At 37.6% G+C, this 25,172-nt stretch overlaps 5 protein-coding genes across 5 annotated transcripts; 3 read left to right on the top strand and 2 right to left on the bottom strand.

The window, feature by feature from the left end:
- The first annotated feature begins 6,046 nt into the window (after positions 1-6,046).
- Positions 6,047-8,257, top strand: LOC103423521 (mannan endo-1,4-beta-mannosidase 6-like). The gene is made up of 6 exons (XM_008361606.4): positions 6,047-6,452; positions 6,536-6,818; positions 6,901-7,095; positions 7,214-7,336; positions 7,422-7,633; positions 7,723-8,257. The coding sequence occupies exons 1-6, from the start codon at positions 6,280-6,282 to the stop codon at positions 8,156-8,158; spliced, it is 1,422 nt and encodes a 473-aa protein (XP_008359828.2). The 5' UTR covers positions 6,047-6,279; the 3' UTR covers positions 8,159-8,257.
- A 185-nt stretch (positions 8,258-8,442) lies between these two features.
- LOC103423522 (serine/threonine-protein kinase STN8, chloroplastic-like) lies at positions 8,443-10,942 on the bottom strand. The gene is made up of 5 exons (XM_008361607.4): positions 10,310-10,942; positions 9,914-10,087; positions 9,361-9,765; positions 8,845-9,207; positions 8,443-8,731 (listed from the first exon to the last, which is right to left on the bottom strand). Exons 1-4 carry the CDS (start codon positions 10,886-10,888, stop codon positions 8,860-8,862), a joined length of 1,506 nt encoding a protein of 501 aa, XP_008359829.3. The 5' UTR covers positions 10,889-10,942; the 3' UTR covers positions 8,443-8,731; positions 8,845-8,859.
- A 235-nt stretch (positions 10,943-11,177) lies between these two features.
- On the bottom strand, positions 11,178-15,564 carry LOC103423523 (serine/threonine-protein kinase AtPK2/AtPK19-like). The gene is made up of 7 exons (XM_029089726.2): positions 15,202-15,564; positions 13,362-14,305; positions 13,069-13,151; positions 12,860-12,980; positions 12,600-12,773; positions 12,052-12,156; positions 11,178-11,715 (listed from the first exon to the last, which is right to left on the bottom strand). The coding sequence occupies exons 2-7, from the start codon at positions 14,031-14,033 to the stop codon at positions 11,428-11,430; spliced, it is 1,443 nt and encodes a 480-aa protein (XP_028945559.1). The 5' UTR covers positions 14,034-14,305; positions 15,202-15,564; the 3' UTR covers positions 11,178-11,427.
- A 4,282-nt stretch (positions 15,565-19,846) lies between these two features.
- LOC103430457 (uncharacterized) lies at positions 19,847-22,345 on the top strand. The gene is made up of 7 exons (XM_008368593.4): positions 19,847-20,537; positions 20,649-20,729; positions 20,825-20,902; positions 21,182-21,226; positions 21,310-21,399; positions 21,544-21,645; positions 22,071-22,345. Exons 1-7 carry the CDS (start codon positions 19,905-19,907, stop codon positions 22,254-22,256), a joined length of 1,215 nt encoding a protein of 404 aa, XP_008366815.2. The 5' UTR covers positions 19,847-19,904; the 3' UTR covers positions 22,257-22,345.
- Positions 22,346-23,764: 1,419 nt separating this feature from the next.
- LOC103423520 (high mobility group B protein 13-like) lies at positions 23,765-24,827 on the top strand. The gene is made up of 3 exons (XM_008361605.4): positions 23,765-24,364; positions 24,437-24,505; positions 24,599-24,827. The coding sequence occupies exons 1-3, from the start codon at positions 23,936-23,938 to the stop codon at positions 24,716-24,718; spliced, it is 618 nt and encodes a 205-aa protein (XP_008359827.2). The 5' UTR covers positions 23,765-23,935; the 3' UTR covers positions 24,719-24,827.
- Positions 24,828-25,172: the final 345 nt, after the last annotated feature.

The raw sequence follows: 25,172 nt of genomic DNA, 5'->3' as shown, positions 1-25,172 counted from the left end.
CAATCCAATATTGCTTTGTGTACGGATTACAGATGTAGTGCTCACGTTGATAGAGCCGAGCTGCGTAGCAACAGATGATATCATTATATGTCCAAACCACAACTGGTTCATCTCCTGTTTCATCTCGATCGACAACGCGGGAGGAAACTCAAAGAGAACCTTTGCTTGGTGATTATTTCACTTGTTTTTTTAATGCTTGACCATTGAAAAAAAAAACTCCGTTTCCCTCTCTGAAGGAGTAGGATTGTCTTCTCTCCAAATTCCATCTCCTTTTCTCTTCTCCTTTCACACTTTCCTCTTTTGTCTATCTTTCTTTATATAAAAGTTAATTGTAGATGTTAACGTAGATTAGTCGTAACCATTCAAATAGGAGAAAAGAGAAGGAGACAGAGAGAGTAGAGGGGAGAAACCCTATTCCCTCTCTCTATCATTTGAAAAGATTAATGTACGTGCATGAGGGATGGAGAATGATAAGGGAGGTGGTGGAAGGGTGGAGTGACTAGGGAGAAATCAATGATATTATAATTTATATAAAACAAAACATAAATTTGTTTTCGATTTTTGGTTTTTAGTCTTTATTTTTGAGGCCATTTTTTCACATTTCTTCCACCATCCTCCTTCACATTCTTCATTCATATTTTCTTCTGCATATTTTTATTTATCTATAGCACAAAAAGATAAGAGCTGACACTACAATTGATGAAATGGTTACCAAGCAGGTGCATAGATTTAAACATTTATAATAAACTCTAGGAGAATAATGCATACGATACACATGGTGAGATATAAGTTAACTTAATACTTGAGGACTAAGAGACAAGTTTTCTAGAGTAGTGTGCTCTGACGTCTATTTTGAGCCCATTTCATGTCTTTTTGAGAGAAAAGCTCACTGATGATCTGTTACATAAGAGCTTTCTTAAGTTCTTCGAAAGTTTTCAAACTTTTGTAATTTGCTATCATGCCCTGATGCATTTTGGTAGCAGATGGATGTGTCACATGCAATGGCTGCAAAAGTCCTCCTAACACAATTTTCACAAATTTAGAATCCTCTCATCATCCTCAATCGTGAATAAGTAAATCAAACACTAGCTTTGTATATGAAAACCATACCAATTTGTGTCTAGTTCACAACATTCACGTGGGTTACGCCTGTGGTCGGGAATGGCAGATCTACCATGGGTCAACGTGGTCAGTTGATTCCGTGGCGGCCGGGAAGGTTACTGATAGTGTCTCCGATGACCCTTTGGTTGTTTGAGTAAGACTCGGCAACACTCGGCATTTTTTTTGGTTGAAAAAAGCGCGGGACAAAACCCAAGCAACCGCAACACAAAAGAAATACTTAATCCCTTTAGCTAGAAGAAACAGCTTTGGCCAAGACAACACAGCACTCGGCAATCCTTGTGGTAATGCATATTGATACGTGTAGTGACAAAGACATGCATTCCTTCGCAATGCAGTGCAACCGACACATAGACATGCATTCCTTTTTTCAGCTTTCCTTCTCCTCCTTTTCTTCTCGTTCTTCATGAGCTGTTGACTAAGTAACCAAGTTTTTGCAGAAAAAAAAGGTAAATAATCCATCTTTCTTGCTTTCTCTCTGGCCTTCGTTTTTTATGCATATATCGAACCAGCCTAGTTCATCCTTTCTAGGAATTCTCTAGATGATCAAATGCACTCTACTCCATCATATGTACATGATGATCATGACATCTGAGCTGAAATTGAAAGCAACACACTATCTAACCATAATCACATATAAACATCGGATTATCGGTTTTACATTATTCTAAAATGTTTTCGGTTTTTCGCTCATCCCATTAATCTTCTCGTCTCAATTTTTTCAGTTTTTATAACTATGTTAGTTTTGCTACTGCTTGTTGTAAACTAAAATAGAAAGAAACTAAGTTACCCGAAAAATGTAGAAACCTTGAGTGGTGAGTGATTCTTGGGATGAGTCGCAGACTAAGTCGCTCTCTTTAAGACGTTTCATGGCTTTGCCCAAAGTGTACAAGTAGTTTTCAAACACCACGTCGTCCCCAAGATAAAACAGCCCAGAACCTTCTTCTTCTGATAGGTTCTTCCTTGCACAATGAAAGAACCTTCGAACTCACACCTTTTCTATATGTTGCTTTCAGAACTCAATTTTTTAAAAAAAAAAAAAGCTGTTGTTTCTTTTTCTGCTATCTTTTTTCTTCAAAACAGGGAACATATATATATGAAAGACAATTAAATATACATTTCAAATTTTTGATATTCAAGGGCTTGAAAATCTTTAATAATAAAAACTGAAGAAACCAAAACTGTCAAATAAAAAACGTACATATTCCAAGGTCAAATAAAAAACGTACGTATTCAAACCTAACAAAAGGAATGTACATGACCTAATCTTCTTCTCTATTCAGAGAAGGAATCCCACCATTTAATATGATAAGCTTTCTTACGTTTCAATAGTAGTGGATGAGATTACTCCTCATCAAAAGGTAGGATTAAATACAATTTAGGTTATATATATATATATATATATATATTTAATGATTGTAATAAGTCCAAATATAAATACCACAACGGACAAAAACATAGCAATTAAAATATTTAAATAAAAACATATTTATTCCAGCAATCCCCCACTTGTTTTTGTTTAAAAATCGTAAATCAAGTAACATATTATAAAGCTATGCATAAGTAAAGGTGTTTCTCAACTTGAACCTGTACATAGTGTTAGTGATCCAGATTATACCAGAGTAACTTATAGTTTTGAACTTTATCTTTGACAACACCACACACACAACTTTATTAAGGTGAAGTTCAAAAAGCCAGCACATTACGGCCATGTGCTTGTATCCCAGTATAGTGAACGCTCTAGAAACTTGCCCAAGATTTCATAGGAAACAGCCTCACTTCCACATTCACATAGGTAAGATTATCAAGGATATTCCTGCAGCTAGATATCCCACTCAACATAGTGTATAGACCTTACTAAGAGAAAAAAAATCTCAACCTAAAAACGCTTCAGGATGTCATGCTTCTTAGGGATGGACATGGAATAATATTCCAAATTAAAATTAGCAAGACTTCACTCATATCACTTGTGACTTGTTATTACCTTTTGAACCTATTTCTTAGGATCTCCAGTCTATAAGTTGGGTTGCTATCACAAATGACTTAATTTTCTACGGGCTTTAGTCCTATCTCTTTCGAGGTTTTTCAAACCTTTTATTGTGTTAGTCCTTTCGTCAAAGGATCAACCAAATTTTCTTCAGACCGTATATGACTGGAATCGGTTTCTCCCATAAAGGGGTATCTGACAGTAGGTTCATAAATTTTAGAAGAATTAGAACCCCCACTATTTCAAAAATTAAAAGGAAATTTATTCTCTTAAAAATTAGCATCAAGTGACTTAATTATGACATTTTATCAACATTCAATTTAAACATTCCATCAGTAGCATATCCATTTCCCACAAAACCCCCATTTTTAGTAAGAGTATACGTATCTGCTCCAATGGTTTGAGCAAATCCAGCCTTATTGAGAAGAAAGCCCGAGACCAAATTCTTCCTTATTGCTGGAGCTTGCATCACATCTTTCAGTATCATGATTTTTCCAGAGGTGAACCTCAGCTCCACCTCTCTAGTACCAGCAACATCAGTTGAGTGCGAATCACCCAACAACACCTTCTTTCCCTCAACCACAGAATAAGTCTTGAAAAGAGAACGATCATAGCAAACATGGCGAGAAGCGCCAGTGTCCACCCACCACCCCTCGGATCCAGCAACAAAGTTAATTTCTGATATCATTGCAATCAGTTGCTCTTCAACAAGATTTGCCTGTGGAGCAGGGCTTTTCTTATTTATGCAATTCCGGGCAAGATTGCCCAGCTTGTGACAGTTATAGCATTCAAATTGTCGCAAATCAGAAGCAGCATATGAGGGGAGTTGGTACCTATTCTGGAGATGAGAGGAATTTTGATTCTGAACCTTGTTTGTGTTGTTGTTGAGGCGTTTGTTGTGATTCTTGTTTTGAATCTTCATGTTCTTCCCATTTGGCTTCAGCACAACTAGAGTCTGGTTTCGGTTGAAGTAGGTAGCCTTCTGGTTGCTTGACACGACCAGAATTTCCTCCTTCAATTCTTGTTTCTTGGCCTCTTCCTCAATGCGAAGTCGAGTGATCAAGCTTTCCAGGAAGAACTCTTTTGTCTTGTGGCGGAGTGAGTTCTTGAAAATTTTCCAGGTTGGTGGCAATTTATCAATGATGACAACAACTTGAAATTGATCATCTAAAACCATACCTTCAGAAATAATTTCATGACCAATTTTCTGTAATTCATGAGATTGTGCTTCAACAGATTTATCATCAACCATCTGATATTTCAAATAACGACTAACAGTAAATTTCTTAGCTCCAGCTTCCTCGGTGTCATATTTTTTCTGAAGTGCCTCTCATAAATTGTTAGCAGTGCCATAATCAGAGTAGTAGTCATAAAGGTCATCAGACAATCCATTAAGAATATAATTCTTAGCAAGAAAATCATTTTCAATCCAAGTTTGTGAAGCTTTGGTCTGTGCAATAGTGAGCTCTTCAGGGAGAGTTGGTATGATAGTGGTGCAAAAAGAAGCCAATTTTTTTTTGTGGTGAGAAAAAATAACATCTTCTGCCTCCAATGCTGAAAGTGGAGACCCTCAAACTTGGAAGGCTTGTTAAGGTCGAGTGTGGTGTTGTTTTTAGATTCCATGGCAGATTGATAGCGTCTTAAAAATTGTTGTAAACTAAAATAGAAAGGAACGAAGTTATCCGAAATATGTAGAAGCCTTGAGTGGTGAGTGATTCTTGGGATGAGTCGTGGACTAAGTCACTCTCTTTAAGACGTTTCGCAGCTCTGCCCAAAGTGTGCAAGCAGTTTTCAAACATCACGTCGTCTCTAGGATAAAACAACCCATAATCTTCTTCTTGTGATAGGTTCTTCCTTGCACAATGAAAGAACCTTCGAACTCACACCTTTTCTATATGTTGCTTTCAGAACTCAATTTATGTAAAAAAAAAAAGTTGTTGTTTTTTTTCTGCTATCATTTTTCTTCGAAACAGGGAACATATATATATGAAAGACAATTAAATATACGTTTCAAATTTTTGATATTCAAGGGCTTGAAAATTTTTAATAATAAAAACTGAAGAAACCAAATCTGTCAAATAAAAAACGTACATATTCAAAGGTCAAATAAAAAACGTACATATTCAAACCTAACAAAAGGAATGTACATGACCTAATCTTCTTCTCTATTCAGAGAAGGAATCCCACCATTTAATAAGAGAAGCTTTCTTACATTTCAAAAGTAGTGGATGAGAAATATCCATAATATCCCGATATTTCCATTGAAATTTCTGTGTTTATGAACTACCGATATTTTTTTGGACTACCGATATTTCTGATATCATCGATATTTTAGACCTTACTAAGTCACTCATGTATCTTACCATGCAATGTATAAAGTGTAAAATATTGTATTAATTCATTATATATAAATGATTATGGTGTGTTTAAACTTCTTTCATTAATTACTACATATTTTATACACTCAAAATGTTTGTCAGCTCGCTATATAATCAACTTAAATCAGTTATATCTATCATGCAATGCATTTCCTTCCAATTTTTTGTGATAAACTAATAGATAATTGACTAAATAAACATCCTGCAAAGTTTCAATAAAAATTTCCAAGTTTTTCTTACAATTTCCGTGATTTTTATGCAATTTTTATTGATATCGATAATATCCCGATATTTCTATCGAAATTTTCGTATTTTTGGACAACCGATATTTCCAATATCATCGATATTTTATACCTTGGATGAGATTACTCCTCATCAAAAGGTAGGATTAAATACAATTTAGGTTATATATATATATATATATATATATATATATATATATATATATATTTAATGATTGTAATAAGTCCAAATATAAATACCACAACGGACAAAAACATAACAATTAAAATATTTAAATAAAAACATATTTACTCCAACACTGCTCAACCCACCTTGTTGTAGGCCCTAACTGAAAGTGCCTTAGGGATTGATACTAGCTGCAACTTTACTCCTACACTTAGAAACGGTACACATTGTGGAGCCAAGAAGCAATTTGTTTTGCCTTCCCTTCAAAGTTGGAAATGTGATCATCTCTTCAATTCCAACACTTTTTCTTGTGTAGACATCATCTGATCCATACGTATAAATACGTATCCCGAAGAAAATGCATTCTCTCAAGTCCAAATCCATGTCATGGATGCCCACAAAAGAAAAATGGTGCCACAGAACATTATTTTGGTGACCATTTTTATGATTTTCATCAACCGTTGTAGTTCTACTTTCTTTGATGCCAGTGGAGTCGAGCAAATGGAAACTGTGGCGGAGGAAGCCGAAGATCATTTGGCGCATCCAAGCCCAAATGATTGGTACCCATAAGAGTGTATTTCTTTTGTTTTTCCATGTCAAGTTTTATTTTATGTGCATAATGTATATGTTCCTATATGTGTAGGGTTGAAGAGGTGAATGGTGGAATGGAAGACGATGAGTGGCACTTAGTGCAGAAGAAAGGGAACCAATTTGTGGTGAATGATCAACCTTTCTATGTGAATGGATTCAACACTTACTGGCTGATGGTATTTGCTGCTGATCAATCCACAAGAGGAAAAGTCACTGATGTGTTTAAACAGGCATCTTCTGTCGGACTAACTGTTTGCAGGACTTGGGCTTTCAACGACGGCCAGTGGCAAGCTCTTCAGAAATCTCCATCAGTTTATGATGAAGAAGTTTTCAAGGCAAAATCCCTAACCACTTGTTTTTTCAATGCTTTTGAACTACTCTCCGAATTCTAAGTGAATTTCGTACGATGAGTTGCAGGCATTGGATTTTGTGATAAGTGAAGCAAGGAAATACAAGATCAGACTCATATTATCTTTAACCAACAACTGGGATGCATATGGTGGAAAAGCACAATATGTAAAATGGGGAAAAGCAGCTGGTGTCAATTTGACTTCTGATGACGACTTCTTCTCTAATCCAACACTCAAAAGCTACTACAAGGCCCATGTTAAGGCAAGTCAAAAACCATTATTTTACAAGCCTTGATCATCTTACGCTCGTCGGTTTTGTGCTTAATTTACCTGTTAATTAAGTTTGTAGTGATTTTCTTCTTGCATATTCGTTGTTGTAGACGGTGCTTAATAGAGTTAATACACTCACAAACATAACTTACAAGGACGATCCCACAATTTTCTCTTGGGAACTGATGAATGAGCCTCGATGCACCTCAGATCCTTCGGGCGATAAACTGCAGGTTTATACTCTTCAACAGATATGACTGTCTGTGTCTGTGTTTTATTGGAATTTATCATTTTTTTTTGTAATGTTCTGTCTTCTAGGATTGGATACAAGAAATGGCAGTTTATGTTAAAAGCGTTGATCCAAAACACTTGGTAGAGATTGGATTGGAAGGATTTTATGGTCCCTCAGCACCTGACCGAGTTCAGTTCAATCCAAATCCATATGCTCAAGAAGTTGGAACTGATTTCATAAGGAACCACCAGGTTTTTGGTGTCGATTTTGCTTCTGTTCACATTTATGCAGACTCTTGGTAACTTTTGAAAATAAATCGTCTTAGTTCCTAACAATGTATTTGAGTGTACAATTTCTGATTGAAGTTTTATAAATTCGTTGACGAAGGATATCATCGTCAATCTCTGATGTGCATCTCCAATTTACCAAGTCATGGATGGAAGCCCACATTGAGGATGCAGAGAAGTATCTTGGAATGCCGGTCTTGTTTTCAGAGTTTGGCGTATCTTCGAAAGACCCCAGCTACAATTCATCATTTAGAGACACCCTTCTCAGCACAGTGTACAAGACCATCCTCAATTCTAGTAAGAAAGGAGGGAGTGGAGGTGGGAGTCTTTTGTGGCAGCTCTTCCCAGAAGGAACGGACTACATGGATGACGGGTATGCAGTTGTTCTCTCAAAATCTCCTTCAACATCAAGCATCATAGCCCTTCACTCCACAAGACTTGCCCTATTCAACTCTCAATGTTCTTGGAAATGCCAGTGGGGTTGTAAGAAGAAGAATCCACTAGATGCATTCTTGTTACATCACGATGATCTGTAAACGCTGTATGCTTTGAATCGTCATTTCTTCATTGATATGTATTATATGTAGTGTGTGATCTTACTCTTCATAGAAAAAATAAGGAGTTCGATTTGTCAATATGGTAGTATAACATGTTTTGAACTCTTCCCCGATCACATGAAAGTCATGCATATCGACTTACAAACTGCTATTCTTGTCGATTCCAATAGTCTGCAAATATGGACTTGCGAGCTGTAATTTTTGCGTGATAAACTAAACGAAACATTGTCAAGAACTATATTACTAGGTTGATCATGAACCGATTGATTTTGCTACTTTCTCATGACATAAATGAACTTTCCGATACACAGAGTACTGGTAAATGTAGAATGAATTACAAAGTGGGGTTGGGGGAGTATATGTGTAAACCTCCTCTGCTATAATATCACCAGTAAAGAAAAACAATTGAAGACCTGTAATCTCTTGTAATTGCATCTGATGGAGTGGCAAATTGGAAGCGAGAACCTTAGGCCTCATCGGATGCAAAATGGCAACCATCACAACCTAAGCGGGCAACGCCTTGTGTCTGTGAGCCTCTCCATTCTTCAGTTTCTGTGACAAAAGAAAAGGTTGCCTTTTATCATACACGACGAATCAGATTTTGACATGTATTTCCGAAGAAATAAAGAAAACAAACGACACCAAATTTACTTGGGCAAACTCACATCATAGGCAGCTCACTATTTGGTAAAACTTAATTTTGAGAGAACTGCAGCTGCCTGGTCACCAGCTAGCAAGAAATAAGGATGCCTTAGAGCAGCAGCGGCAGATAAGCGCCCTCTTCTAAGGGAACCTCTCTCGGAAACAAGCTTTGTGGCCAGATCCCAGCCTCTACCCGAATCAAGATCAAGAAGTGACAAGTCAGGCCTCAACCGAGTGTAGTCCCTCCATTTATTCAAATCGTATTTAACCATTTTTATCTCTGAATTGAAATTCTTTAAGCCTGCTGAAGACCTTAAGGATGGTATTGCCATTTGCAGTAGTATAATTCCCGCAGAATACATATCAAACAGATCAGGACTGTTCAGCTGCAACAATAATCACGTCTGATTCATCTCGCAAAAAGATTTTCTACGCTTTAAAACAAGAATTCGTTCTTTTTTCTGATCCAAATACCTCCTGCAAAGCAACATAGCTTTTATATATTTGGCATCACAAATAAAGGGTTGAAAGCGTAGTACCTGCCAAAGAATCGGAGAAAGTAAGGCGGCAATAGGCTCAGGAGGAGGATTCGGTGTTTCCTCTGGGAGCACATATAGTTCAGGAGGACAATAGCTAGGGTCAAGAAGGGCACGGTCTGGTATATAATTCTTTCCAATCCGGAGGTCAGTGGCTGCCCCGAAATCTATGAGCTTGATCTGTCCCTTTTTTGTTACTACTAAGTTCGCTGGCTTTACATCCCGATGGACAATGCCCGTGTCATGGATTTTCTTGAGCGAAGTAATAATTTGACGCATTATTTGCTTGATGATCAATGCACTGCGTTTGACGGAGTCTACATCTTGCAGGACACGTCCAAACATGACAGACTCCAAGTTAAAAGGGAATTTCCGATCTTTCATGTAATCATCAAGGTTTTGGTTTCCCTGTCATGGATTTAAAATCACATGTAAAACAGCACTGAGTTCGTAATCATCATATAAAGCAGTCTGTCATGGATTGATCTAAACAATCTGAATCTAGAGCAAAATGCTTTAGATTTTCGAACAAGTGATCCACGAATGGCGTAGGTACCTCGAATTTCCAGACGAGCCACTTTCCACCCTTTGTAAACTGTGATGTTGTTTTATCAGCAACAAAACTTCCCAGGAACGCAGCACATGTTTCAGGTGCTGCTCTAGACAATCTGTAATTAAACCACTCCTCGAATTCGCCAAATTCTTCAGCCCCTTGAACTTCAATCTTCACCTGCACTTTCCATACCAAAAAAAAATCAGATCAATCTTTTTACACATCACTGAAAACACTGATAAATAAAGCAAATGATCAAATCTACAAAGCCAATCTTGTAATACCTTAGAAACTATGCACACACAAAAAAGTTTGTAAGCGGTTCTATTTGTACATAGTTTCTCAAAACCGTAAATACTTATATCATTACCATGATAAATCACAGAGTTACCTACTTACCTTCTTGAGGATGACCTTCTCCTTAAACCTCTCATCCAATTGTGGTGCCCTGCCCCTTCCTCTCCTCTGCACCGTCTCCTCCATATTCACATTCTTCGGAACAACTGCCCCGGAATATACCACACCAAAAGACCCCTCTCCCAATTTTTCCCCGATCACAAAGTCCGTCCTCTTCAACCTCCTCCTCCCAATCAAGCTGTCCAACACCAACTGCAGAGGAGCAAGAAGGTACGCATCAATGGCGCCAATGAGAATCCCCGGCCTCGCGGTTAAGTATATCCAAGTAACCCCAGCAAAAACAAGGAACCCCCACTTCTGTGTTTCTGATAGTTCCTCTGTGATCCTCTCAAACTGCATGAAACCATATTGCAGAGGAGGAAATTGGTCCAAATGGAGGGCGGTTTCCAAAATACTATCGGAGATTTCGCCGAAGAATGCATTGCATCTCTGAGGCTGGATTTTGAGTTGGGTTGTGAAGAAGCAGAGATTGTGAAGTGGAGGGGGTTTTGAAGGAGGGAAGCATGCAGGTTTTGGGTTGTGTTTAAGTGTGGTTAGACTTGGAGAGTGCAGATAGGCCATGCTTGTATGGAGGTTATGTTGTGAAGTGTGAACTTTTTGTTCTGTGGGAGAACTACTAGAAGTGTTAGCAAAGGCTGGCACTTTGACACGTGTCCTCTGATTTATCCACATGTGAAATTTGCTTCCCCAAAAAGCACAAAAAATATGGAAAATAAGAGAAAACATGAGAAAATAACATCGTTTTTAAAAAAATTGGTTCTTGATGATGATTGGTAGACGAGGCAAATGATTATTTTGGAGAGCTAATAAGAATTCCCGTGATATTACCAAAACATTAATATGTCGCGAATTTAAATAAAAAGCGGATATAATTATAGTAATTCTGAAAAGGAAATACAACATTCAGATTTCTACAGACGTGTCTGCAGAAATTTCATATGGTCTAATCTCAAGAGAGGACTGCTAAAGAGAAATCTCTCTCCTGGATACTGCTTTCAAGCAACGTACATAAGTTCACAGTTAAGAATATCCTATGAGGGAAAGGATAGGAAATGTCGAAAAACTTGCATCTTGGGATGACACATGCTAGGGAATGAGGTCTATTTCTGGAGAAAAGAGGAGGCCGGCCTAACATAACTGAAGCCGGTGAAGGGGTTTCCAGCAGCATTCGGGCTAGCAGCTGGGGAATCCACAACTGACATGTCAGTCCAGCACTTGTCAAAATTGGCAATGCAATGCTTCCCAGCAACTTCAGGACGAAAGCTTGGTTGGATTTGCCGAGAGTCCAGTTTTTTCCAATTTATTGGCTTGAACCATTTGTGGCGCTTGATGTCCTCACTCCCCAAAGGCCCACTGCCAAGGCGCTTGCTTGGATCCTTATGTAGCAGCTGAAAACGTAACCAGCAAAGTCAGTTCTCTCAGTCATGAATTAGAAAGGTTCAAAAGAAAACTCAGGGATCAGCATTGCCGTTTCCAGCCACCCACTAAACAAAAATAAAAGATGTTGGTCTTTTCATATCTTGAGGACTACTTGAAGTGATAACGCAGTGGTTTGATATTGTTCTAGATTCGGTTCATAGATTAAGATAGAAGAAAACTGTCATATAGTTCCAGAATGTAATCCCATACAAAGGAAGCCCAGTCATATAGTAGCAGTACGTAATCTCGTACAAAAGCAGAAATTATCCAAGAGAAAAGGTTGATTGGAGTAAATGAATATATACCGCTTTCAACAAAGAATGTGCTTCACTTGACAAAAAGGATGGCAACTTGATCTTTTCCTTAACTATCTTCTGCTGAATTTTCTCCCTGTTCCCAGTAAAAGGAGGCTGCAGAATTAAGAGAAGGGAAAAATTAATTTCATGTTAAGATGATATTAGCCATAGAACAAATGTTCCAACATATAAGATCCGGATTGACATAAAAACTACGGACACAATTCCTAAAGTGCATGGGTTACCTATTTGACAAGCAAAATAATTTTTTCAATTTCATTTTTTTGGAAAAAAAAAGTTTATTCATCATGGATGAGAATGTCCAACATAAAAAGTACTTACAAACAATACTACAGTAGCACAAGAAACAAACCCGGATAACCTCCTAACAATAATACATTTAACAAACAATGCCCTTTCAATATAATAAGTTTTGTCATATCTATACGTATATAATGATTGTTGACTTCAAATTTAGACAGGATTTCCACCTGACTATCAAGAAAATTTTCCTATATCATCGTGATATACAAGAAGAAAATGAATAAAATGCAAACCTTTCCGGTAAGCATCTCAAACATTAGGACTCCCACACTCCACCAGTCTGCAGCCTTATCGTGGCCCTTTCCAAGAACTATTTCGGGTGGCATGTATTCCACAGTTCCACACATGGAATTAGATCTTGTATTCTCCTCAAGTTGCTTTGCAAGACCAAAATCAGTCAACATGGCCTGTTAAATAAACCAGTGGTCATGATGTCAGTTACAATTCATAGGCAGCAATTAATCAGAGCAGTAAACAGAGAGGGAGAATGTACATGGCCATCTGAGTCCAATAGGATATTTTCAGGTTTAAGATCCCTATGCATTATTCCATTTGCATGGAGGTGAGCAACTGCAGAAACAATTTCAGCTGCATATATTCGTCCCAGCTCCTCTCTGAAAAAAAAGAAAAACTTAAGTATTAAGTGTCTGCATCTTTGAGCTCATAAATAAACAAAATATCGGAAGTTGAAACCAAGGGTACCTAAAAAGGCCATGGTGATAGAGCTGAAAGAAAAGGTGACCACCATTAACAAAATCCAGCACAAGATATAGTCTATATTTGGTCTGCATAGCAAATTAAACCAAGTTAGTACTCTAGTCATCATCAAGAAAGTCACCAAATCAGCACATTGAGTATATCAATTGAAAGTATCTTTTGAAGATATGGTTCGTAAGACTGTTTCTCCCAACATGGATTCTCTTAAGCCTGATATAGAAGGGCAGAACAGAAAAGGTAAATACGAACAAATACTTCCAGAGCAGGGCAGGAAATACCTGAAATGAGTATCTAAGTTGGATAATGAATGGATGATCGATTTTTGTTAAAATATCCCTCTCAGCTTTCATGTATTCGGCATGATTTTTCTCCATGATCTTGTCCTTCCGCATGACCTTCATTGCATATATTTCTGATGTCCCCTTCTTCCTAACCTGATATACTTTTGCAAATGCACCCTGTCCAACAACCTTCAAAACCTCAAAATCTTCAATGCCTACACTCTCGATCTTCATGGGGTTCTCGTCAATAATTTCAAGAGGCTTTTCGTTGACACCATCAACAATAAAAGGTTCCTGAAATTCTTTGATGGTATCTCCTTTGACACATTCTACCAGTTCCACTGAATCTTCTGTGTCACTTATAGTCAGTTTGCTGAGCTTCAATGATTGGTTTACAAACGATGAGGGACCAACCAACGAATGTGATCGGTTGTGAATAACCACTGGATCGTCATAAATAAGCTCAGTAGCATCTTCAGTCGAGGCAAAATTAGCCGAATTCACTTCTACTGAGATCGGAACCGGTAGAGGGCCAAACACATCATCAAAATCAAGCTCGAGGTGATCTGAAGCTGCAGCATCCACTGTTTCCATGGGGAAAAGCAACTGGGTCTGAATTGGTTTGCACATGGGGGCCTTGGTCAAACCAGGTAGCTGAGAGGAAACCATGTTTTCAAGTAGAGAGCAGGGATGCTAACTTCAGAGAGACCCTTAAATTGATCCCTGCTATCGATTTTACCTATCCAAAAGTCTCAACGGCCAGTGCTCTAGATGGAATCCTGTCAATTGCCAAGTTCACGATTGCAAAAGGGGTTCCTAGGAACTTTGGCAATAGACAGAACAAAATCCAGACAAAGAAGAGGTTATTCTTGTTTTCCGATTTACAGGAAAACACGGATGCTTCAGCAGTTCTTGAATTCATGAAGATCAGGCTGTCAAATCTGAGTTTAACACCAAACACAAAGGAAGAAAAAAGTTCGTTAGTAACTTTGTACCATGAGACCAAAAACAACTCGAAAACAAACAGGCGTCTCTAGCATGATAGCACAATCTTCACAACAAAACTAACTAGAAAAATTTATACAAGAATCCAAAGTCAAACATAACTTTAGTTTGACCTGCTTTATAACATAAATCACATCAAACAAAGCTCTTGTTCCTGTTTCTAGATAAAAAATTTGGTTAATGGCACTTTATTGGTGATGTTTAATTTCAATCCAAAACTTATTGAAAATTCCCATATTATCCCAAGAACATCATTAACTATTTGTTCCCTACAAAATTAATTTCCATCCATAGCCCAAATTTCGACTCAAAAACATATCGAGGAATCCCAAACACCTTACTTGATTTGTCAAAAAGTTCATGGAGAATTCGAATCATTCGATATACAATTTGGTGCATTCAAAAACACAATCAGAACCAATATTAATATGATAAGAATTACATAATACGAACCAAAAATTAATGCATAAAGCAAAATGCATCACAATAAAAACAACCCAGAATTCGAAATCGCAGAAATTCCAAACTGGGAAGTCGAAATCGAATCAAGGAATCCAAAAGTTTTCAGATTTCAGGCTAAGATTGTGTAATCCGCCATGGCAAGAACAAAAGCAAAGCAAATAATCCCAACAATTACCAGATCTCAAAACAGCTCGGCGCAATTACACAGACAAATCCGAAAAAACGAAACTTTAGATCTAAAAACACGTTGTTGTTGTTTCAGGCTAAAAAACTCAAACTTTCTGTTACTTTCCTACCGTTTCTCGGAAACCAAACAGAAAACGGAAATCCAAGTACAACGAAAATCCCAAAAGGGTTTGGATTTGCTTACCTTGGGAAGGGTGCAGACGAAGCACGAGAGAGAGAGAGAGGGGAACAAAAACAATGGAGGTTTTTTGGAAACGTCTGATTTCACGAATCCTGGAGCGTAGGGGGCGCGTTGCCGCTTATATTTTCCAACCTTCCAATTTTTTTCGGTTCTTCGAATTTGGACGATGGAGACGTGGCGGGCGGGGATTGGTCGGCGGACGAGTTGCCAAGTTGCAGCGATTCGGCTTTTTAAAAGGTGAGCTGGAGCTGGATGGGAATATGCTTTTCTCCGATTGGTTGTTGGGTTCGGAGGCGTGCTTTGACCATGCGTCTACGAATTTTTTTTTTTCGTTAAGTAAATAATATATTAAAAGGGCAAAAGCCCAAAGGGAACAACAAATGAAAACTGGGCAATGAAGAAAGCTCAAGGCACCAGCAAACAAAAAGGAGAACCTAAGGCCATCTTTACCTGAGCGCTGATTAGAGGGTTCGTTTTAGCCCTCTGATCTTTCAAGATATTAATATTTTAATGAACAGTACAAGATTATATTTACCTCCGTCTCCAACCGAAGGCCAAAGGGTCAGAGGGCTCGTTTTAGCCCTGTCACAAAAAACCGTCTCCAACCGAAGGCCAAAGGGTCATAGCGTTAAACATAATTTATTATTTAAAAACTACAACTTAAATATTGTTTAAGTTTCTTGTTGTTAAATGTTTTTTTTTATGTTGTATAATTTTTATGTTGGTATGTTGTTTCATGTTACTTAATTTAATTTAATGTTGTATAATGGCTTACGACGTTATAGGAAAAAAACATAATTAAAAATATATATGAAACAAATTTTGTGAAATAGAAGTTATAGGAAAAAATAGAATTTAAAATAAAATAAAACAAATTTTGTGAAATAGAAGTTATAAAAAAATGGAATTTAAAAAAAATGTATGAAACAAATTTTGTAAAATAAAAGTTATATGAGAAAAAATAGAATTTAAAAAATATATATATGAAAAATAGAAGTTATAGGAAAAAATTTTGTAAATAAAAAATAATAATAAAACTGTAAAAAAAATAATAAAATCAAAGCATTTGACACACCTCGACCGAGATCAAGGCATGCTAGCCGTCACGTGAGAGTGACGTAGCCATGTGCACAGTGCGGAAGCAATAGAGATAAGAAATATATGAACAATTAAAAACCAAATTACTAGAGTGCACTACTAAACAGAAAGTGCTAGGAATTAGTTACAACAGTAAACACTCATAATCAGAGCATAAGTCTAGGTGTAGTCCAGTATGACAAGTACTAGTTATACAGTACCAGAAATATCCTACTATTATTTAGATAAGTCAGAACAGCCGACGTCCTTAAGCCACTAACAGCAAGCTTACTTAAAACCTGGAGGAGCGCAAAACAGAAAACGTGAGTGGGCAAAAACAAATGCTTTACAAAACCATTTCATTTATCTATATATCTAACCCCTCGTTGTAAAACATGTATAATTTTTCCCATGATCAATATATAAGCATATACGTAATATATATATATATATATATATATATATATATATATATTCATATCAATTCAATTCATGCTTCACATAATCATATTCATATGCATGCCATGCCAAGATATAACAGAGTAAGCAATTATGGTAAGAATAATTTCATAGAAATATGATATGTTAGCCGGAACTCCTGTGGTAGTCTGTACGGCTGAATTCAAAGCTCAAAAGTCAATCTAGTCAGAGTCACTACAATGACCTATACGACAATATACTGCACATAAGTCGGAACCACTAAAAAGAGGTATGTACGACAAGATTGGGTGTAATATAATTATGATCAATTTTTCTCTCATAATAGCCGGGCGATAAATCGTTAGTCACCTACGAGTCGGAACCATAAATAAGGTATGTACGACAAGACTGTGCACTTAAGTTGGATCCAGTATGAGCATATAGTGTGGAAGGTGACGTAAATAAATAGGTATGTACATCATATCTCTGGCTAAATCACAATCACTCTAGGTGCAGTTTTATGAGCTCAACATTATTCAATCACATATCACATCATCGATGATTCACATAACCAAACATGACTTACCTAAACTTACATGTGCCTCCACAGCACCACATTTAAATATATAAGGTATCACACACCAATTCATACACGAAACATAATTGTATATGCATGGCATTTATGGCATATTATCATTTAAACATATTTTTCTGGGAAAATATCAAGTATATAAATATATATTAAAAACCAAAAGCCCACTCATTGGTATGTCGATGGGTCGTAACTCCCGAGTCACCCTTGGATACGCTCGTCCTCGGGATAAGTCTCACCTATATGCGAATTAACTATAAAAACGTTATTTTAAAGCACATAGGCAAAACTAGCTAATAACTTCTCATACATTGCTTAAAATGGGTATATGAATATACCACAGTGACCTACACAACCTCAGGATCATCCCCAAATTTTTAGAAAATTTTTTGGAAGCCTCACGCGCCCCCACGGGCCGACAATGGCACGGCCAGATGCGCCCCCCCCCCACGCCGTCAAGAATATTCCGTTAACTTCTAACTGTTACCGTTAAATCTAACTAACGGCGTGAGAATATTCCGTCATACTTGACGGAATATTCCTTCATCTCCTACCTCCAGCTCTGGTAATCATCGTTGGCGCCGGAAACTGGGCAATTTTTCAAACTCTTTAATCTCGCTCATTTCTTCACCAAAACTTATGAAATTTGAACCATTGGAAAGCTAGCAACGTGTAGAACCACGTTATACCATTTTTAAGCCTTGAAATCCACTAGAATTTACCTGAGGAAGCTCGATAATCCGGTCAACTTTGAAAAGCTTCGATCTCGGCCCTCCAACGTCCAAACTCTTCCAACAAACTACCCCGAGCTTCCTTAGGGCCTCCTAAAGCTCACTATGAGCTTAGAATTCCCTAAAAACAACATATTTATGTGTGCATGAACAATGCACAAATCGAGGGTTAGGTTTCACGGGGTTTTCGAAGGTTTTAGGTTCTAAAACTTGTACCAATAGATTCCTGAGGTCACAAGGAACACAAAAATGCTTACCTTGGTTTTGATCTACAAGGTTTGGGATGGTTTCTAGGTTGTCCGTACGAAAATGCCGAGAGGGAGAGAGAGAGTGAAGGTATGTGTGTGGTCCAAAAGCCACCCATCAAAACCAACCATTCCCTTACTTCCAATTGGGTCCAAAAACTTAGGGAAAATAATAAATGGATCCAAATCCAACTTAAATCACACAATACACTTTAACGTCCAAGGGTAAAATTATCATTTCACGTCATCAAAAATTAATTATTCGCGACGGGCTGTGACAGCATTCCTGTCGGTTATAATCGACAGGAATGCGTTCATATTATTTAGTATAAATGCATTACTGTCGGTTATAATCGACAGGATTTCCATTTGTTATGGCCAGACCCGGGCTGGCTAGCTGGCTACATGCAACCAGCCCTCTAGCCCTTTCCTATTCTGTGGGGCCCTCTCAGATTCCATAGCCCTCTGGCCTAGCTCTCGGTTAGAGACGGTTTTCAGGCTAGTTTCGGCCCTCTGGACCCTTCGGTTGGAGATGGCCTAAACACCAAAGCCTAAACCACACAGGGAAAGACAACAAACAACTCAGACACAAAAGAGCAACAACATTCTAGTTATGGAAGACCCCTATGTTAATGGTGGAAGGCTTAACTTTCAAAGTACACAATCGACATCGAATCATATTGGTGATTAATTGAAGAAGTATAGCAAGAGGTTTCCTGCAGTTGTTGAAGATTGGTTTTGGTTGTTTCGGATAAATTAATGGGTGTGATATCCATCCACTTTTTTTTACTTCTCACATATTTTTCTAATTTTCGACCATTCAGATTGGATGTATTGAAGAATATCAAAAGGGAAATTGAGATAATTATTAAGGAAAAATAATTTTGTTAAAAATGAGAAATAAATAGAGATTTTATGTTATATTTGTGTTGACACATTAATAGAATAGAATCCTTTTTATTAAAAAAAATTATAAAAGTATTATCATATCCTTTTATGCATAAATGAGAGAGTATTAGAAAAGAAAAAATATATCTGAGCATTAAAATAATTTCACACTGAAAAGTTTTTGCTTTTTTTTTCTTCATTTAGAAAATTTAGGTTTTAACTGGAAACAGATTTTCTGCTTCAACATTTTTTTAGTTAAATTTTTAGCATGAGACTGTTAAATAATGAATTTAAGATAATTTTTTCTAAGAGTAACTTTAAAGAAAAAGAATTATGTAGGCTAATTTGATTTTATGAATATTCTAACCTAAAAATATTTAGATTCTGATAAATATTGGAATATCATTAAATCGACACTATAAAACTCATAGAATACTAGAAAGAATATGAAACACCTGAAAGAAATTTTTTAATTATTTTACCCATTGGATTTGAATTTGGACCATAGGATTTTTTTTTTGTTTTTTTTTTATATAGATAGATGTAATTATATTAGATCTTAATGGTTGGATCGAAGTGTTTTAGTCTATAAATAAGTTAAGAAAAAAAAGGAAGTGAACTGTGAAGAACACAAAAACGACTTGGCGTTTCCTTACACCAACAAAAGCGACATCGTAATCACTCACACACGACACACACCTCAATACCAACTACTTCCATTGCAGACTTGCAGTGGAGTGTTTTGAGTTAACCATGTGTGACCGTCTTCCCTCCCTCCCCCTATCTTTTCCTCTCACAAAATCTCCAAAATTAGGGTTTACCAGAACGTATTGGAGCTCCCGTATCCAACCGCATCCCTACTTTTACCCGCCAAATTGCTCGAAACCATCCAATTTCACGAATTCAGAGCTCACAAACTCCAGAAATGGGAGGTCTTTGTTCCTCAGCAGAAGGGCCAGCGAGAATCCGATAGCTGATTTTGGGATTCCGGCCGATTTAGGGTTTAAGGAGAAAGGGGAAAACCTCTTCAACCTCGAAAGTGAGGCAATTGAGTCAGTAGCGCGACATGGGATTGATCCCAGTGAGGAATCCAATGCTTCATTGGGTTCAGAAAATTTTCTGGAATCGGAGGGCGGTTCGGGGGAGGAGAACCGAAATCGGAAGAGTAATGAGAGCGTAAAAGACGAGAATCAGGTCCGAATGGCGGGTGCGGACGGTGATGGGTTGGAGAAGGAGGATAATTTGAAGCGCATTGATGAAAAAGTTGGACTAAGAAAAGGGCGGCAGGTAATCAGGAGGTCCAATATTCTTGCAAAGCAAGTTATCTGTATTCAAAGTGCTCTCAGCTTGGGATTTGTCTCTCAGCTTTGGGTGAATACCAATTCAGTAAGTAACAAACTTTCGGTTTTCATATGCCATGATAAAAAGTTCCTATCCTTTGATAATTTTGTTTCCAGTTTGTAAGTTGAACCTATAACTCTTTTCTTCTTTTCGCAGTGGATGGTAAAGTTTGTAGAAGTGAGGCGAAACTTGCTTTCGGGAGAGTTTGAACGTTTTCTTCTCGACGATATTACCCAGGTACATTTTGCTTGGGACAGGTATATATTTCATGCTTGTACTCTATGAACATTCTTCTCTTATGGAAAAGGTATTCAATATATTGTTCTTTACAGGTTGGTGATGTTGTGCTTGTCGAGGACGAGAGTGTGATTGATGATGATGAATTTAAGATTGTTGGACTGGAAACGTTGGTATGTTCTGTCTCCCGTGACATATATGTATATGATTGATAAGAGCGTCCACTCTTGTTCCTTTCTTTTCAAATGGAGTTTATTTCTGTGTTTGTTTCCTGCATGGTTAGATTAGTTTTCTGCATCGGTAAAGCTCAAGTAAATGTGTTCAGTGATAACTTATCTTATCAAATGCTATTTTGATCATTATATGTAGGTGTTGGGTGTATCGTGTACCTTGTTCAATATCTTTTAGTATCAATGTTTTACAATTTGAGTTCTTAAGTTGTGATTTGCTAGGTAGGATACCAAGTAGTAACACCAGGTCGACGAACAATTGGAAAGGTGGTACTCTATATTGCACTAATGTCTTCATACTTATTTCCTGATTCCTCAACCATCTAACTCGTTTAATGCGGCATTTCTAGGTGCGGGGATACAGTTTTAACATCAATTCAGGGGCTGTCGAGTCTCTTGAACTTGATTCATTTGGGATTTCCTATATTCCATCAAGTTTGGTAAGTGAAATGAAATTTTATGGATTAATGAAACAAAGGCTAAATATTTGAAAAGTTCCTACCATTTGAACTCGATTGGCTTGCATGTCTAGGGGTTTTTTATGAACTGTTCGACTTGCAAAGCTTAATTCCAGCTAATTTTAGGTGAGTACCTATGCGCTGTTTGTTGAGGATGTGCTGGAAGTTGTGTCTGATGCTGTCATTGTGCATGAAGCTGCAGCTTCGCGCATACACAGGCTGACCAAGGTACTTCTTTTCTGTACAATAAAACTCTAGTCTTGATTTGTAGTTTGCTTTATTTGCGACCAAGTTTTATGCCTGCATATGACAGTTTACTTACCACCATAATATACTTGCGACTAACTTTTGAGATCACTCGTTGTCGTTTCAAGTATGGTAAACTGAAAAGGAATTGTGGCCGTTCATGTTAGATGTTTTAACTCATTTTCTTGGGCATAGACATGTTCAACCATAGAAATTTATTTCTTACTGCACTCTGGTTTCCATTTACTTTTGTTCTATAATTGTGCCGTTTGGCCCATTCGACGGCCCTATGTCAGTAATTGAGGCTTCTGAGCAAATCATGAACGGATCTAGTCCAGTGAGTTTGTTTGCATGTAAATTAACAGAGACTGACATTGGGATTTATGTGACCATATGTTAAAAAACAGGGTCTCTTGGACAGCCAAAATGTTGCAAGCTCTATAGATGATCTCGACGAGTATTCCGACATTGAAAGACCTGTAAGATCGGATAAGTATACAAGAAGAAGAAATTTTGGTGACCAGAAGTTCAATTCCAGGAAAAGCAAGACCAATGGCAATGATGATTGGGACCTCCCAATGGATTACTTCTGATCCTCATAGCTTTTTATTGACTTCTTGTAGATATCAACCTAAATAACATTGTGAGTAGATTTCAACATAAAATTTTGGAGTGCTGAAAATCATAGTCTGACACGTATATATATCTTATTAGAAACATAAAAAGAGGAGCATACATATATCAAACAATGATTTGTCTACAAGTAGAAATAGCTCACTTAACGGAGAAACATGCTTCGTCCTTTGGCTCTCCACTCTCTTACACACATAACCTCCCTGTATTTTGGTTAATTCAGCTCCACTCGTGACAACTTTCTTTTGTTTTGGTCAAAGGGAATTTTTATAACAAAGTCCAGAAGGACAAATTACAAAGACTCCGCAGGTAAAAACGAGATATAAAACAGCCAAAAAAAAAGAATCAGTATAGACAGGACGTCACATATGCACAAAATGCATGAGTAAAGGTTCATATCTATATCAAAAGCAAAAAATTACATAGGAGTTCAAAAGCTAAGGCCCAATTGTAGAGGCTCAAAAGTGATCACACAAAAAAACCTAAAAATCCTAAACAAATCTTCGCCCATCGCGTAAGCAAGCCGAAATGGTGAAGACACCACCGCAAGATGCACAGCTCGAACCCATCGTAGTCACTATGTCGGGAAAAAAGTGTCAAATCTTCAGATCTAATGAAACCAAACCAATACCGAACGCCTAGTATCTAGCCCTCAGCGATACCAAGCACACAAAAGGCATCTAAACGAACGGTCCTACAGTCCCGACCGCTTTGTTATTGGACGGCCCTGCAAAACCAAGCATGTATCTTCCTTGTGATCAACTGATTAGTAGAAATTCAAACTGATCATTTTTTTTTTTTGAACAATTGATATTATCTAAAGAGTATATGTTTAGTCTCATAATTAGCTATCAATAATATAATTCAAATTCTCTTTTGACAAAAATCGAATCTAAGACTTCTCATTTACCAGTAAAGATGAATACCACTATACCGTAGTACTAAATGACTAAACTAATCATTTAAAATCATTCAACTTTAGCAATTTACAGATTGAACAATTTGAGAGATTTTTTCAGTGTACTCGAAACATGAAACAGTACACCACATATTATTATACAATTGAAATGATACTTAAAAATAAAAAAAATTAACTCTAATTGTATAATGACATGTGATGTACTGTTTATTTCGGACGCAGCGAAAATTTCTCAGACCAGTCAAACTGTGATTATTACTCTTGAAATCCGCGACATGGTTGCAGAAAATCCTTAATGAGGGCTGTGATTATTACTCTGCAAACTCCTCTATTTCTTCTGATGACAAAATTACCCTCCGTATGGGCCATATCCATATTACTGTTGAAACAGTTAATTTTACCGCCTTCTATATAATTACGCGTCGTTACGTGGTAGGACCTAATGAGCGTGCGGGTCCCGCCATAAGCGTGTCTTTCGTAATTGATTGCCACGCAATCATATCCTGATAAAATAATAAATTAATCAGCGTTGGAATCTGGAGCTTATTTATATTTAAACATTCTGAACGCAAATTAAAAATGTAGCCGTTAGCACCTAACGCCTTCCCACTTTCAAATTCAAACAAACTCTCTCTCTCTCTCTCTACAATACCCTTTTTTCTCTCTCTCAAATATAACAACCTCAACCGCCATAGCATCTTTCACACATCCACCAAAGCAATGCAGGCGCTTCAATCTTCCGTCGCCGGAATCGCCGGGAACCAGATTGTTCGGCCTAAAAGTGGCCGGACGCCGCTCCAGCCAAAGAAAGCTCCGGTGACTTCGACAAACTCCGATCTCAAAATCAAGCCGGTTCACCAATGGATTGGCGTTGGCGATGATTCAAATAAGGAGAACCGTCCAATGTATGCGACTCCGGTGAAGATTGAGGCGATGGACGCGTCTCTGGCAGAGGAGCTGAGCTCGATCAGGAAGAAGATGGAGAGGATGAAATCGGACAGAGAGAAGACCGAGAAGATGCTTAAGGAGAGGGATATGGTGATGGAAATACAGATGAAGGAGCTCGAAAACAGAGGGCAGATCCAGAAGATGCTCGAGACCGAGCTCGATCGGATTTACCGATTGAACCAGCTCCATGTTCAATCAATTGTAAGCTCCGATTGAACTCATTCCCTTTTATGTTCCTTCAATTTGTATTTAATTTTGAGTGTTTTGAAGCAGAAAGTATCGCCGATTCGATCGCTCAGGGAGAAGGAGGAAGAAAAGAAGGCCGATGAATCGCCATCTCAGGTGAATCACAATCTCGATTTTCCTTAATCTTCGATCAGATGTGAAATTAATTGTGTTTTATGTTAAACTTACTTTGATTATTTTGTTGATCAGGAAGTGGAGGTGGAAGCGGAGGAGGATATGGAGGAATCTGTGGATGAAAACTCACCGCAGAAGCCGGAGAGTTGTGCTGCTTCCAATTCCGAAATTGTTACAGAGGAAAATAAGAAGTGATATTTTTCAAGATTTTTGCTCTGCGAAGTTTATATGATTTTCCTCAAATTGTAGTGGCATTTGAAAATATTTTGAGAAAGAGAATAATATAATACCTCATTATGTTTCATGTTCTCATTTAGTAGTTACAATACGAGTTTTCATTGAAAACGAAATAGTTATCCAACTGCTTCTAAATAATTTGTTTAAATTTTTCAAACGAAATACATGTGTTTGGGCCCAAAATAGCAGTTTGGGCCGAGGGAGGTATCACTTTCGGCCCGGGAAGACTACGGCGAGAAAGTCATGGGGGCTTCAGCTCATGGGCTTCTAGGCCTAGATCGGTTAAATCAGAGTGCAAGTCGAGTCCTAATACAATAGGGACCCTCGACGAGATCAGTAAAACTAGAAGGCGAATCCGGCTCAGTTAAGGACTAGATTCGTAGTCCTAGCAGAGGTAGGACTGATTGAGGTA

Source organism: Malus domestica, chromosome 12, assembly GCF_042453785.1.
Source record: "Malus domestica chromosome 12, GDT2T_hap1".
NCBI classification, from domain to species: Eukaryota; Viridiplantae; Streptophyta; class Magnoliopsida; order Rosales; family Rosaceae; genus Malus; species Malus domestica.
This window is presented reverse-complemented; position numbering and strand designations above follow the sequence as displayed.